This window comes from Lygodium microphyllum, chromosome 1, assembly GCF_053477565.2.
Source record: "Lygodium microphyllum isolate KBCC chromosome 1, Lygodium_microphyllum_v1.1.10, whole genome shotgun sequence".
Lineage (NCBI taxonomy): Eukaryota > Viridiplantae > Streptophyta > Polypodiopsida > Schizaeales > Lygodiaceae > Lygodium > Lygodium microphyllum.
The window spans coordinates 171,012,949-171,026,365 of record NC_141135.1 but is presented as its reverse complement, the minus strand read 5'-3'; the positions used below and the strand labels follow the sequence as shown (position 1 = coordinate 171,026,365).

Genomic DNA, 13,417 nt, shown 5'->3' with positions numbered 1-13,417 from the left:
TTGCAAATGTGAGATGCAAGTTAAATTATTTTGCAATGTGGGACCTAAGACCCTAAGATGTTAGTTAAAAGTTGTAATAAGTTATGCTAAACAAGTACTAGGTGGTATCAGGTGTCAAATTTTGGCCTACACCAATTTATTGGCCATTAATGTCAATGGTAGCATTCAAGACTAGACATTAATTAATTAATCGATGCCAGTCTAGGGACTAATAAGTGATCAAGGATACTCAAAAGACAAATTGGCGTAGCCAATTTAAGTATTGGTTGGTGGAATCATTTTTCTAAGCAATAAATAATTATTAAATTAATTATTGAAAGTAATATTCTAAAAGTTAATTTAATTTGACTGAAAAATACTGGAAAATGGATTAGGAAGGCTAATCCTTGGCAAAACTTGCCCATGCAAGTGAGGAGAGACTGATTGGAGGTTAGGAAAGGGAGGAGAGAGTCATTCTAAAATACACCAAATGGAGAAGAGGCTGAGAGATCAGGTCACCAATTGATCCAGGCCATTTGCAGCAGCCACTAGAAGCAACCCCAAGACTAGACAAAAACAGCCTAAGGCCTCCCAAAAGCAGGCGACAACATTCAAGAGGGGGTAGTAACATTTCTAGAGGTCCCTAGATATGGGCAACAACTTCCATGGCGGTTTGGAATAGAGAAGCACAAATTCCAGTCTCTTTTCGCTATGAAACTTTGAAATCTCTCTCTCTACAACCTTCTCTCTCATTTTCCAACCATTTCTCAAGTTTCCTTAGCAAATTTCAGTCATGTGGAGATTTTGACTAATCTTTGCCGTAAATCCTAATTTAAAGCAACAATTAGGGTTTGACAGCTACCTCACAAAGCATACTCAAAGCCTAGTACTTGAGTTCCAAAAGCTAAAATTGAAAGATTTCGAGGAGATTTGAGAGGCCAAATAGCCAATACTAAATTTGGAGCTGGATTTGTTTCTTAAGAAGTAAGGTGAAGGCCAATCCCAAGCAAACTAAGGGCAAATTGTTTTGAAGGCTTGCTAGTCTTTCATGATAACAAGAGGCAATTGAAGAGCGAAGAAGATTCAAGGAATCTCAATAATCCCATCCAGATTACAATAAAAGATAAAGAAATACCACAAGAGGCACCGATTTCGAGGCCAACATATTGTTCATTGTCCAAGATTAAAGTGGTGAAGTGTACATTTCAGCTTATATGATTTGTTATAATTATTGATTAATCAAGTTATTACCACCCTCTCCAAGGAGGAAGGTTGGTTTCAAACACAGTATATAAGAGCCTATCCACAATACAATTCACTCAGGTATGAACTTGATACCAACAACTCTGAGATGAAAACTCCTTGGCAAGGCATCACCTCAAGCACAATGAACACACAATAGCTCTCCACTTCAGACATGATAGCTCTTTTATACCCATCATCTTTGTCTTAAAAAATCAAACTCTCAACCTGAGGCTGTCACACGACTAGCATCAACATCACACTCCTCTGAAACCTTCCAAGGTAAAAGCTCTTAAACAGTCCTTCCAGGAGACAACTCTGAAGTCCTATGAACGTGCAAGGACATCTCCCAATCCAGATGCTACTTCCGCACCTCCACAAACACATTCTTGAAGTTGTTGAGCCTTTGACATGAGCACATGCACAATCCTTCTTCACTTTCACCACCTTCTTGTCCTCATCAAACACGTCCTCAAGTTCTCCATAAGAGCACTTCTCAATACTCCTTTAAGCCTTCATACTTCACTCAACCTCCATTGATAGTGCCCAACTTTATGGTGTTCACTCCAACCACAACCCTCGCACTTCAGCCGCTATCTACCTTCACCACCTCCAATCCTCACAAGTTTTCTCTATACACACCATATCTCTCCCTTTATAGCCATGCTAGAAGCTGCCTTAAACTGAAAAAAGCTTCCACTTCTCAAAATGCTGTCTCAAAACACTTTTGGCACCTCTCATATTAGCTCCAATCATGTCCATTTTTTGCCAAACATGCCTATGTTAGTGGCCACCATACATAAAAGCAAATAAATCATCAAATGATAAGATTCATTTTAAAACCTCTAAGATTTTAGCCTTAGACTTAAAAAAGCATAAGCCCCCATTTACATGCTCTTTATAATCATAATGCCAAGACCTTATTCACATTTTGACCCACTTCTTTTCAAAAAACATTGCACTATAATCCAGTACGATCTATGCAAGCTAACCAAATGATAGCTCGCCATCAAACATTCCTGCTCTATCTCTCACATGACCACACGATTTTATATAATGAATTGCACTTTATGCTATCAAATCCAACTCAATGATGATACACTTGTCTCTAAGCTCAAGGTATCTATCCTCAAGCTTCAAGTCCATGAATACCAACCAAATCCTAACTACTCGCTCATAAGTTAGTGCCAAGTAAAACCTTTGCTAGGCAATAGGAAAGACCTTGCCATGCAGTCCTAGAAAACAAAGCTACTAGTACCAACCAAACCCTAATTACTCGCTCATAAGTTAGTGCCAAGTAAAACCTTTGCTAGGCAATAGGGAAGACCTTGCCATGCTGTCCTAGAAAACAAAAGCTCCTAGTAGCTAAGTCCTTTCCACATCTCGTATGCCTCAGGGCACAAAATCAGTCCTTCCTTTGCTGCTTGTGGCTAGTCCATGTATCACAATCCCGTTCTTATACATACTTAGACTATCAAGACAAAGTCTCATCACATGACACTTGAATGAAATGTGCCTCATAAACAGGCTGAAAGGAAATGAAAAAGACTGGAAATGCATGCAATGAATACACCTAATAAATGCACCCACAAGATAAATGTCGACGCTCCATCTCTGTCAGACTCTAGATAGGTCAAAACCAAGAGATGACAGCATGAATACAAATTTCAAGCATGTTCATACAAATGATTTTTCAATTTTGCAATGCTGTATACATGGAGAACATTTGATTAGTTTAGATACTTTAAAGGCTTCATTTTCAAAAGGGATTCTTTTAGTCACAAAGCAGACAAAAGGGTACTTCTATCATGGAGTAGACCATGACATTTCACAAAAACATCTTCAAATAGCTACTTTTTATCTGCCTCCATCGCATTTTTGAATTGGCATTCCTTGTTCCTTTCTCAAGTTTAACAAGTTCTGTGAAGTTTCTTTATCTCTAGTTTGCATCCCAAATGTCAAACAAGAAGCTATCAAATGTATTGGTAATTTCCCCCTATTTAGGATGTAAAATGCTGAAGACTTGAAATGCCCTGAGTACACACAGGTTACCGACAAACAATGGAAAAAGCTCTCCAATATTTTGCAATAAATGAATAGCTGGAATCAGACATGTATGGTTGGCCAAATCAGACGTCTGGAATCAGTGATTTCAGACCCCATCAAAAGGGAGACACGCCTAAATAAATATAACACAATTTTGAAAAAACTCAGGCTATTTTCCATTTTCCTTGTTTAATGCAGTCCGATGTTCTGACAAGGAGCAACTAGGAAATGCATACACTATATAGTTTCCAGAAACATGTGGAAATACTATGCTTACATGTGTTGCACAAGTTCCATTAGACCATGACGCATCTGCATTCTAGAGGTTTCTTATAGGATTTTTATTTCCATTAGTTTAATTGTAAAGTCATGCATTGAGGGTTGTAATTTGTAAACAATGATTTCTACACCTAAAAGAGTGTGAATACTCTAATAATATTAAACTTAAATGTTTGTTTATTAGCCTATACTAATCTAACGATCAAATAAGCATGGCACCATTGGCATTCAACTCCAAAAAAATCAAATCTTAGTTGAAAGAACCTCAAAAGCTTCTTGTTCTTCTGTTGTAAGAGCACGTCTTGCCAACCGAAGCTTAGTAAGAGTCTGCATAGTATCCAACCACACACAACTAGCCTTTAGTGAGCACATGGGCCACAAAATAACAGCATTAAACATCATGAAGGCTACTAAAAAGATCAAAGCTTAATTTTACATGTTTGTAACATCTATGGTAATAGTATCATTGAATTGAAAAGCTCAAAACAGAAGCAAAATAATTGAGTAATTTTTCTGCACATCTTATAAACTAATATCCTTGAGCCTAATTGCAGCAATCAGTAGTATCACTCATTTTAAAGAGGAGGTAATGTGAGTACAGTGTCTTCAGCAATGAATTATTGATTCTACTAGCCATACCCATATGGCAGAGATGTGCATCCCGTGGACTAAGTGGTGGTAGAGCCATTTTCCACGAGGGGATCTCCGTCAAAGTTTTACTTGAGATATACAATGACAAAGGAACATCTTTCTAAGGAAGGTCCACATAGCTACTTCAATCTACATCACAGCAATAGAGAAACACAATATTCCTTTTGACACACATCCGCCAAGGTGCACGTGGTAACTCAACACAACATCCACTACCATAGCCTAGGGAGTCATCATGACAAAGTGTATACAATTCCCTATACTTGTTGCCCTTGCCCATGGTGACTGGTCACCATTGCAAGTCCAATGTAGAGACACATCTCAGCAATGCATACAATGGGGGGACCTCCCAGCTGCCATTCTAGACTACCCGTGGACATTCCAAAGAACCAAAAGTTTATCACACCGAATGTACTTACCTATTTCTATATCCTCTGAAACCTACACCTAGACTTAGCTCTACATAGATACTTTGTAGCATCATTTATACTTGTATCTAACATTGTCTTTGTATGAAAGAATATTCACTGACCAAGATACTTTAGACCTTGATTCCTAGTTTAGACTTTGGTTTCCATGCTTCCCTTGAAACCAGCCTTCCTCCTCAGATAGGGTGGTACTAACCTGATTTAACAAGAATTACAGCAAGTAAACTGAAAATGCAAATGTTAACACTTAATCTTGGACATTGGACAGCTTGTTGGCCCCAAAACTTCGCATGCTTGCAGTATTTCATTAACTTATATTGCAAATGGATGGAATACAATTGAGTTCTTCAACCTCCTCCATTAATCCAAGTGCCTCTTGCTGTCATAAATTACCAACAAGCCTTCAAATCAATTTGCCCTGTGATTTGCTAGAGGGCTGACCTTCACCCATGCTCCTTAGAAAATAAATTAGCCCCAAATTGATGTTGGTTGGCTAGCCTCTTGAATCCTCCTGAAATACACTGATTTCATCTCTAAAAATTTAAGTCTAAAGCCTTCAAATGTGGACGCACCCCCTGAGGTGGCTATCAAACCCTAATATCTACTGTAAATTAATGTTTACAACAGAGATTCAACAAATATCTTCACCTCCAATGGCTGGATTGCTGTAAAACTTAGAGCAAAGGTGAGAAATGATTTGAGAAAGAGAGAGAATGCTGTAGAGAGAGAAAAATCACAGATTTGCCACAAGAATTTGGTAAAATTGAGCTGCTAACCTAGTTTTCCAGCCCCAAATGAATTCTCCAACAGCAAAGGCAACACCACATGCTGTAATCTTTAGGAGAAAGTGCATCAACCACGATCATCAACTTCCTCTAGTCAAGAGTATGCAACCGCCTTCACCAATATGGTCTCCAACAACTGAGAAATGGCCCCAAAAGCAAGCAATAACAACCCAACCTCTCTTCCCAATAGCTCCAAAGTACAAAAACGAGATTTCCTTCTCCCTTCATTCCCAATTCCGCTTTCCCAAACTTGCATGGGCAAGTTTTGCCAAGTGGCAACCTTCTAAACTGAATTTCCAACATTATCCAGCTCATTAAATTAATTTCTAAAATAATTAATGTAATAAATATTTTTGTGCCCAAAAAATTAATCTAACCAACCAACAATTAAATTGGCTAGGCCAATTTATCACCCAAGTGATCCTGAGTATTCATTAGCCTAGAACTAGCATTAATTAATTAATTAATGTCAATTTCCTAGTGCTACCACTAACACTAATGGCTATTTAAATTTTCTAAGCCAAATTTCGACAACAGGTACTATCTAGATAGTACATGTCAGGCATTACTTATTACAACTTTTGCCTTTGGCACCAACTAATATCTCAGGGTCCTAGGTCCCACACATGTATCTCACATATGCAAATCACATTGCACATTTAATTAGCTTTTAATTAAATGCTAAGCAAAGAAATAAAATTTTACATCCTCAAGACAAGCCACCCCCTTAAAACCCTTGCAATCGTTCTCAATTGCACTGCAATGTGACAAGGCAAAACATACTAAGCTAGAATTTCCCAAAAGACATCATAGTAAAAACAGCATTGGTCATTGCTACTTAACCATGTTAATGCCAAACACTCGCTGAAATTTTTCAGCTAACATAAATGAACATAAGACTTAGAAAGAATCCAAGACTGCTCCCAAGAGCCCATAGAATGCATTTTCCATTTGCATATCAATGGCATTCATAAAACATGTTACTATCCATAGCTAAATACCACTGAAAACTGATGTTCATCACTAAAAGCCAACAATCGATATGATCATAGACTAATATTGATGCATACTAATGTAAATGTATAGTTTTAAAGCTGCAATGAAAATCATACCAATTGCAGTAACTAGTACACTAAATAGTAATCTCATGGCAGACATACTATTAGCACAATACCCTAGATGCACGTTGAATACATCCAAGCACACAAGAGTTGCCCATCACTAGAGAAGTGGAAGTGCTACCTCCCCCTTGAGCATCACACAATGCTCTGGACCCCTGCCCTACTAAACCTGACCGAGCCCGAGCCCACAGCTTTAACTGAAAAGCCTTGAGATAAAGCTACAACAACCGAGGATGGTTTGCCAAGTCATCCTCTTCTATCCACTTAGCATCCATTGGTAAATACTTTTGAAACTTCACCAAATACCTTCTGAAAACATTACCTCTGATCTTTCTCTCTTTATGTACCAAAATGTGTTCAAGTACCAAAATCTCATCCAACTCCTTAACCTCTAGCTGAATTTCAACATATACATCCTCAAAGCATATCACCATGAAAAGGCCTCAATAAGCTCACATGAAAGACATTGTGTATCCACCAATATGAAGGCAATTTCAACCTATAAGCAACATCATTGATCCTCTCCAACACCTAGAAGGACCCATAGTATCTCATACTCAATTTGGGATACAACTTCTCTCTACCTTTTTTCATCTTTTTCAGCCTTGTCTTTTTTAAACGTAGCAACACATAATCGCCCTCTGCAAACTACAAAGCATATCTATAGCAATCGGTTGTCTTCTTTTGCTTCTCTTGAGACCTCTAAAGAGCATACTTAACCTTTCCATATGCTACATCCATGTTTTCTACATACCAATCAACCTCAAATATTTTGTCCTTTGTATGCAAAATAGGAAGCACTTTATTGTCACCTTTCACAATCTCAAATGGAGCTTTGCCAATGAAACTATGCATTTTATTATTATGTGCAAACTCTACCAAAGGCAAATACTGCTTCCATTGTAACTTATGCTCAAACACATAGCATCTCAAGAGATCAAGCACTGTAGAATTTGCCTCTTCTGACTGCCCATTTGTTTGTGGATGGAAGGACAAAGAACATTCCAGCGTGGTACCCATATTTTCAAACAACCCCTGTCAAAATAAACTGATCATCCAAGGGTCTCGATCATTGATGATCAACTCTAGCATACCATGATACTTAAACACATGCTGCAAAAATAAGAATGTCATATGATCAGCCTTTACCTTCTTCCTCACTGGAATGAAATGGGCTTGCTTACTTAACTTGCAAATAATGGTCTATATCCCATCATTCCCTATAGGTGTCCTAGAAAGCTCAAAGATAAAGTCCATAGCAATGCTCTGCCAAGGCCTATCTGAAATAGGCAAGGTTTGCAATAAACTCAACCTTTTTTGCTTATTATACTTCACTTTTTAATATATGATGCATATCCTAACAAACTACTCAACATCATGTCTCAAAGAAGGCCAATTAAAAAAAAATGCTCCATTGCTCTTAAAATGTAGTATCAATCTCTCTATGCCCTTCATAATGAGAAGCATGACTATCAGTAATCACTTTATGTCTCAATTGCTTTGTGACACATAATCGTCTATGCATCATCAGAACACCATCTCTAAGCATAGAGTTCTCATGCCTCTAGCCATTGCAAAGCTAATCATATACATTTGCAAAGTCTAAATCAATATCATACTGATCTTTTATGGCATCCAACTCAATCTGATATAACATAGTGATAGCCAAAATTTGAGGCTTACGTGACAATACATCAGCCACCACATTCTTTTTCCCATCTATGTGCGCAATCTGAAAGTGAAACATAGATAAGAAATCAGGCCATCTCATGTACTTCTCAGACAACTTAGTCTAAGTCAAGAAATAGCACAGTGTCTGATGGTCTGTCTGCACTATGAAATCAGCCTCTAAAAGATAGTATTTTCATGTCAAAAGTGCATAAATCACAACAAGTAATTCTTTCTCATAAACCTACAAATCCCTTTCTATACCATGGAAGGCATGACTCATATACCATAACTCGGCCATCTTGCATTAAAACAGCCCCTGTGATATTTCCACATACATCACACTAAATAACAAATGACTTCCTTAGATCTAGGAACACAAGCACACGATTTGAAGTCACCTTTTTCTTTAACTTCTCAAATGTTGAAATTTCCACTAGTATCCACTTAAAAGGCACTCTCTTCTTTTACAAAGCATATAGTGGAGATGCAATTTCAGTAAACTACGTACATACTTCTTCTAATAGAAGCATAGAGCCAAAAAGCTTTGGATCTCATGTACACTCCTCAAAGTTGGCCATGAATGTATTGCCTTAACCTTTGCACGGTCCATATGAATACCCTTAGCCAAAACTATGTGCCCCAATTTCCAAAAAGTGGATCTCATGCAAAAAAAAAATCACTCTTCTTGTCATTAATAGCCAACCCATACTTATACAACTCATGGAACACAATGTCCAAATGCTTTCTATACTCTACCTCATTCTTTGAGTAGACAATCATGTTATCAAAGAATATGCCCACAAATACCCTATGTGGCCTAAAGATGCAATCCATCATCCAATTAAAAGTGGTAAGAGCATTCGTAAGTCCAAAAGGCGTGACAAAAAACTCATGCAAGGCAAAAGATATCCCGAAGGATGTCTTAGGCATATCCTTTGATCTAATGTAAATCTAATGATACCCACTTTTCAAAGCTATACGACTGAATATAGCTACCCCCTACAATCTATCCATAACATCATCAATCCAAGGAATCGGAAACCAATTCTTTATTGTGATTTTATTCAAAGCACGATACTCAATGTATATACAGCATAAACCATCATATTTCTTCACCAAAAGCACTAGAGAACAAAAGAGAGATGAGTTGGGCTCAATCAGCCCTGAACACAATTTCAGCACTAGAGCAAAACTTCTAACTTCCAATCACGTCCCACGAACCCACCAATTCAAAGGATTTGATGGTATCTCGGCAATGGAACCATGAAACCAGTCTCCCTCCTCAGATAGGGTAGTACTAACCTAAATTAACACTAATAACAGAAAGTATAAATTTCACATAGACTGAAAATGCAAACATTACCACTTAGTCTTGGACATTGGACAGCCTGTTGACCCCAAAACTTGGCACCCCTTGCAGTATTTCTTTAACTTATATTGCAAATGGATGGACTACAAGTGAAATTCTTCAACCTCCTCCACTAATTGAAGTCTCTTGCTGTCGTAAATGACTAGCAAGCCTTCCAATCACTTTGCCCCCTCATCTACACTTCCTGTAAAATAAATTAGCCCCAAATTCATTGTTGGGTGGCTGACCTCTTGAATCCTCCTTAAATGCACTAATTTCAGCTCTAAAAATTCAAGTTTGTGCCAAGATATGCGACGGTGCAAAGAGACAGTAGGGTTTGCAAGGAGAAACACAGGATGTGTGCCACAAACACAGAGAGAATAGAAACTCAAAGACACAAGAAGAACATGGTGATGATGCACTAAGTCATGATATGAGAATAAAAGCTAATACAACACAACCGAAGCTCAAAAGATGACTGCACTATCCTATTTGAATCAAGCAGTAGCACCTATGGGGAATCTACATAGTGAAGGGAGAAAATTACAGTCCTCCAATCAATGGGCTATCGAGGTAATCACTTGAAGGTGAAGCACAGCTGTAGAGGAAGTAAACCACATTCCTATGATGCCGTCAAAGATGAGAAAGATGATCATCAGCGATCAAGGAAGCGAAGTGCAGTCCTTGAACATTGGGAAGATGGCCTTGGCAACAAACCCAAATCCCAAAAACCTAAATGCTGAAAATGCAAATGTCTGATGGAGAGGAGCTGCAAATGCATATGAAATCATTGACGCCACACTATGATGGATGCTGTCACCACATGCAAGAATGTTGATGCCAGGCTACACGAGATGATACCAATTGGAGGAAGGACTCTAAACTGCAAAATGTTGATGCCAGGGTGACACAGACAAATGGAAGCTAATGCCCACTAGTGAAGAGCCTCCAGATGATAAAAACGCAAAGTAGACGATGATGCCAACTAAAGAAGACCAATGTCTATGTGGAAAAACCTGACGCCAAGCTACAGAAACCTGTCGCCACAAATGAGAAAGCCTCCAAACGCAGCTTGAAGCGTGAAGGGAATAAGGTGCTTGAAGGAGAAGACGTGAAAGAAAAAGGGTGGCCATGAACCGTGATGTCCTCCAATGGGGGTATAGGCAGCAGTGGTATGGAGAATGTAGAGTGTCAGAATGACGAAAGAAGAGAGGTAAAGCATGACAAAAGAGGCAACGAATGAATGAAGTGATGGCCTATTTATAGGCATAAGCTATCTAAGGTGACGCACCACTGAGTAAGCACCCACTGATGAAATGACCAAAATGTGGACACCAACTCTTTTTAGGGTTGTCAATGCGAAACCCTAACTAAAGTGCGAAAACTAAAGAAGTGGTTTCTCAACCATTTGAAGCCTTCAAACCTAGGCACACCTCTCGAGGTGGCTATGAAACCCTGATTTCTGCTGTAAATTAGGGTTTACAACTGAGATTCACCAAAATCTCTACCTCCAATGGCTGGATTGCTATAAGACTTGGTGCAAAGCTGAGAAATGGTTGGAGAAAGAGAGAATGTTGTAAAGAGACAAAATTCAAAGATTTGTCATAATAATTTGGTGAAAAGCTACTAACCCGATTTTCCAATATCCGAAATGGATTCTCCAACAGTAAAGAGAGCATCAAAGGCTATAATCTTTAGGAGAAAGTGCATCAACCACGATCACTAGCTTCCCATGGTCAGGGATATGCAATCGCCTTCACCAAAATGGTCTCCAATGGCTCAGAAATGGCCCCAAAAGCAAGGAGCAATAGCCCAACCTCTCTTCCCAACAACTCCAAAATGCAAAAACAAAAAACTTCCTTCTTCCTTCAGCCCCAATTCAGCTTTCCCAAACTTGCATGGATATGTTTTGCGAAGTGGCAACCTTCTAAATTGAATTTGCAACATTATCCATCTCATTAAATTACTAATTATTTATGTGCCCAGAAAAACAATCTAACTAGCCAACAATAAAATTGCCTATGCCAATTTATCAACCAAGTGATCCTAAGCACTCATTAGCCCGGAACTAGCAATAATTAATTAAATAATGTCAATTCCCTAGTACTGATACTAATGGCTAATGAAATGTTCTAGGACAAATTCTAACACCCGGTACCACCTACTACCTGTTAGGCATAACTTATTACAATTTTTTCCGGGGCAAGACCAGCTGTCTTGCCATTACTCACCAACAACTAGGTTTCAAAGTGATGGTTGTGGAACATCTGATCAGTTCAACCACTTAGATTTCACACCAAGATGCCTGATTAAGTGATAATACTAAAAACAAGGATAAAAAGAAAATTTTCAAAAATACGATTGGCTCTTTCTTGTACACTTTCTTCTCAAGAAGATGAAATCATGATGGCAAATCTGTCTTAGAACAAAGATGAAGAGGCTTGGGTCCTCTTTCTTCTCAAGATTGTGGAATGATTATGGCAATCTATTTTAGAAGAGAGATGAATGACAATTCATAAGTACATGTCCGTATGTGACAGTGCTTCAATTCCAATGCTGGCAAGACAGTCAATCAAATAAACTGATTGCAATCGGATGCATGTAACCAGTATAGCCTATATGGCCATAAATATGTCACTAAAACTACAAGGTCTGTACTGTGGGTTAAGCTTCCGAACAAAAGGCATGTAAAAATATTTTCTCTCTCTCTCTTTTCTCAATACAATTTTTCTGTTTCCACCAGTGCTCGCAAGAAGGTCACTCGTACATGTAAATATTATTTGATCCAATCACCCCCTTCCCCCCCAAGAGAGATAAAAATCAAAACCAAAATTACCTGTCCGCCATGGTGCAGATTTCTGAGACGGGCACTGAAGATGCCCGCGCTGGTAAAATCGGCACCTCCGATGGAATGCTCCAGCTGAAATTGCACCGTTTTGGCATCAGCAGAGAGGCCATCGCCGGCACTCGATCGACGGAGAGGAGGAGGAGGAGGCGAGCTGGGTGTGCGGATCACCTGCTCTATTCTGGGAGAAGAAGATCCCGTGATGCCCCACTCCTCGTCGTCTTCTTGCAATTCATCAGACTGGAATGCGGATGCGATAAAGGACCCAGCCAGAAGAAGGAACAGCAGAACGATGAAGGCCTTGTCAGCCATGCTTTGAGGAGAGGTTTCTTAGAGCATCAGGAGGTCTGGGCTAATAATAAATAAGAGAGGCTTCTTAGAGCATATCAAGAGGCCTTGTCAGCCATGCTCGAGGAGAGGTTTCTTACAGCATCAAGAGAGGCTTCGGCTGGTAAGAAATAAGAGAGTCACAACCTCGCTGAAGAAGAGGAATTAGAGAGTGTCATTGTGCCACCTTAAGACCAAGGAAAAAGAAGCTCCTCATAAGCAACAACTTTCTAACTTCCATAATTTTTGTAGTTTTTTTTTTTACAATTGCAGCTATACTTTTTTTTTGCACTAGAAAATCTCTCTCTTTTTCTTGAGAAATTTTTATTAGAGGTATCAATTTGTTTTTTCCTTTTTTTTTAACGGTCTTCATGTGAGATGATTACTCTCTAATTTCTTAATTTTATTAAATTATTTTGCAAATTCTTCTCGATTCTACATATTTTTTAATAAGCTAATACAAAAACTCTCAACCTCAATTTTTTCTCCTAGACTTCACAAGTTGCTTTGTTGGCTCTTAGCACTACCCATCATGCTACTCTATCCAAAACAAGGCCAAGAAACTATACAAGACAACAGAACCACCTCAAGATATATGAGTCAAATGGGTATGATCATAACTACAATTTCTTTCATACATCTTGCAAGCTCAAGATATATGCGTGGAAATAAGTATGATCATAAACCCATAAAAT

General features: G+C 38.6%; 1 protein-coding gene across 1 annotated transcript in view; it reads right to left on the bottom strand.

The window, feature by feature from the left end:
• The window catches only part of LOC148041975 (ER membrane protein complex subunit-like protein), a 106,209-nt gene extending 93,296 nt beyond the window's left edge, over window positions 1-12,913 (bottom strand). The window contains exons 1-2 of the mRNA XM_087684598.1: window positions 12,387-12,913; window positions 3,811-3,873 (exon numbers count right to left, since the gene is read on the bottom strand). Of these exons, the coding sequence (XP_087540724.1) occupies window positions 3,811-3,873; window positions 12,387-12,707 (384 nt within the window). The 5' untranslated portion in view covers window positions 12,708-12,913. The remainder of the gene's footprint in view (window positions 1-3,810; window positions 3,874-12,386) is intronic.
• Between the last annotated feature and the right edge of the window lie 504 nt (window positions 12,914-13,417).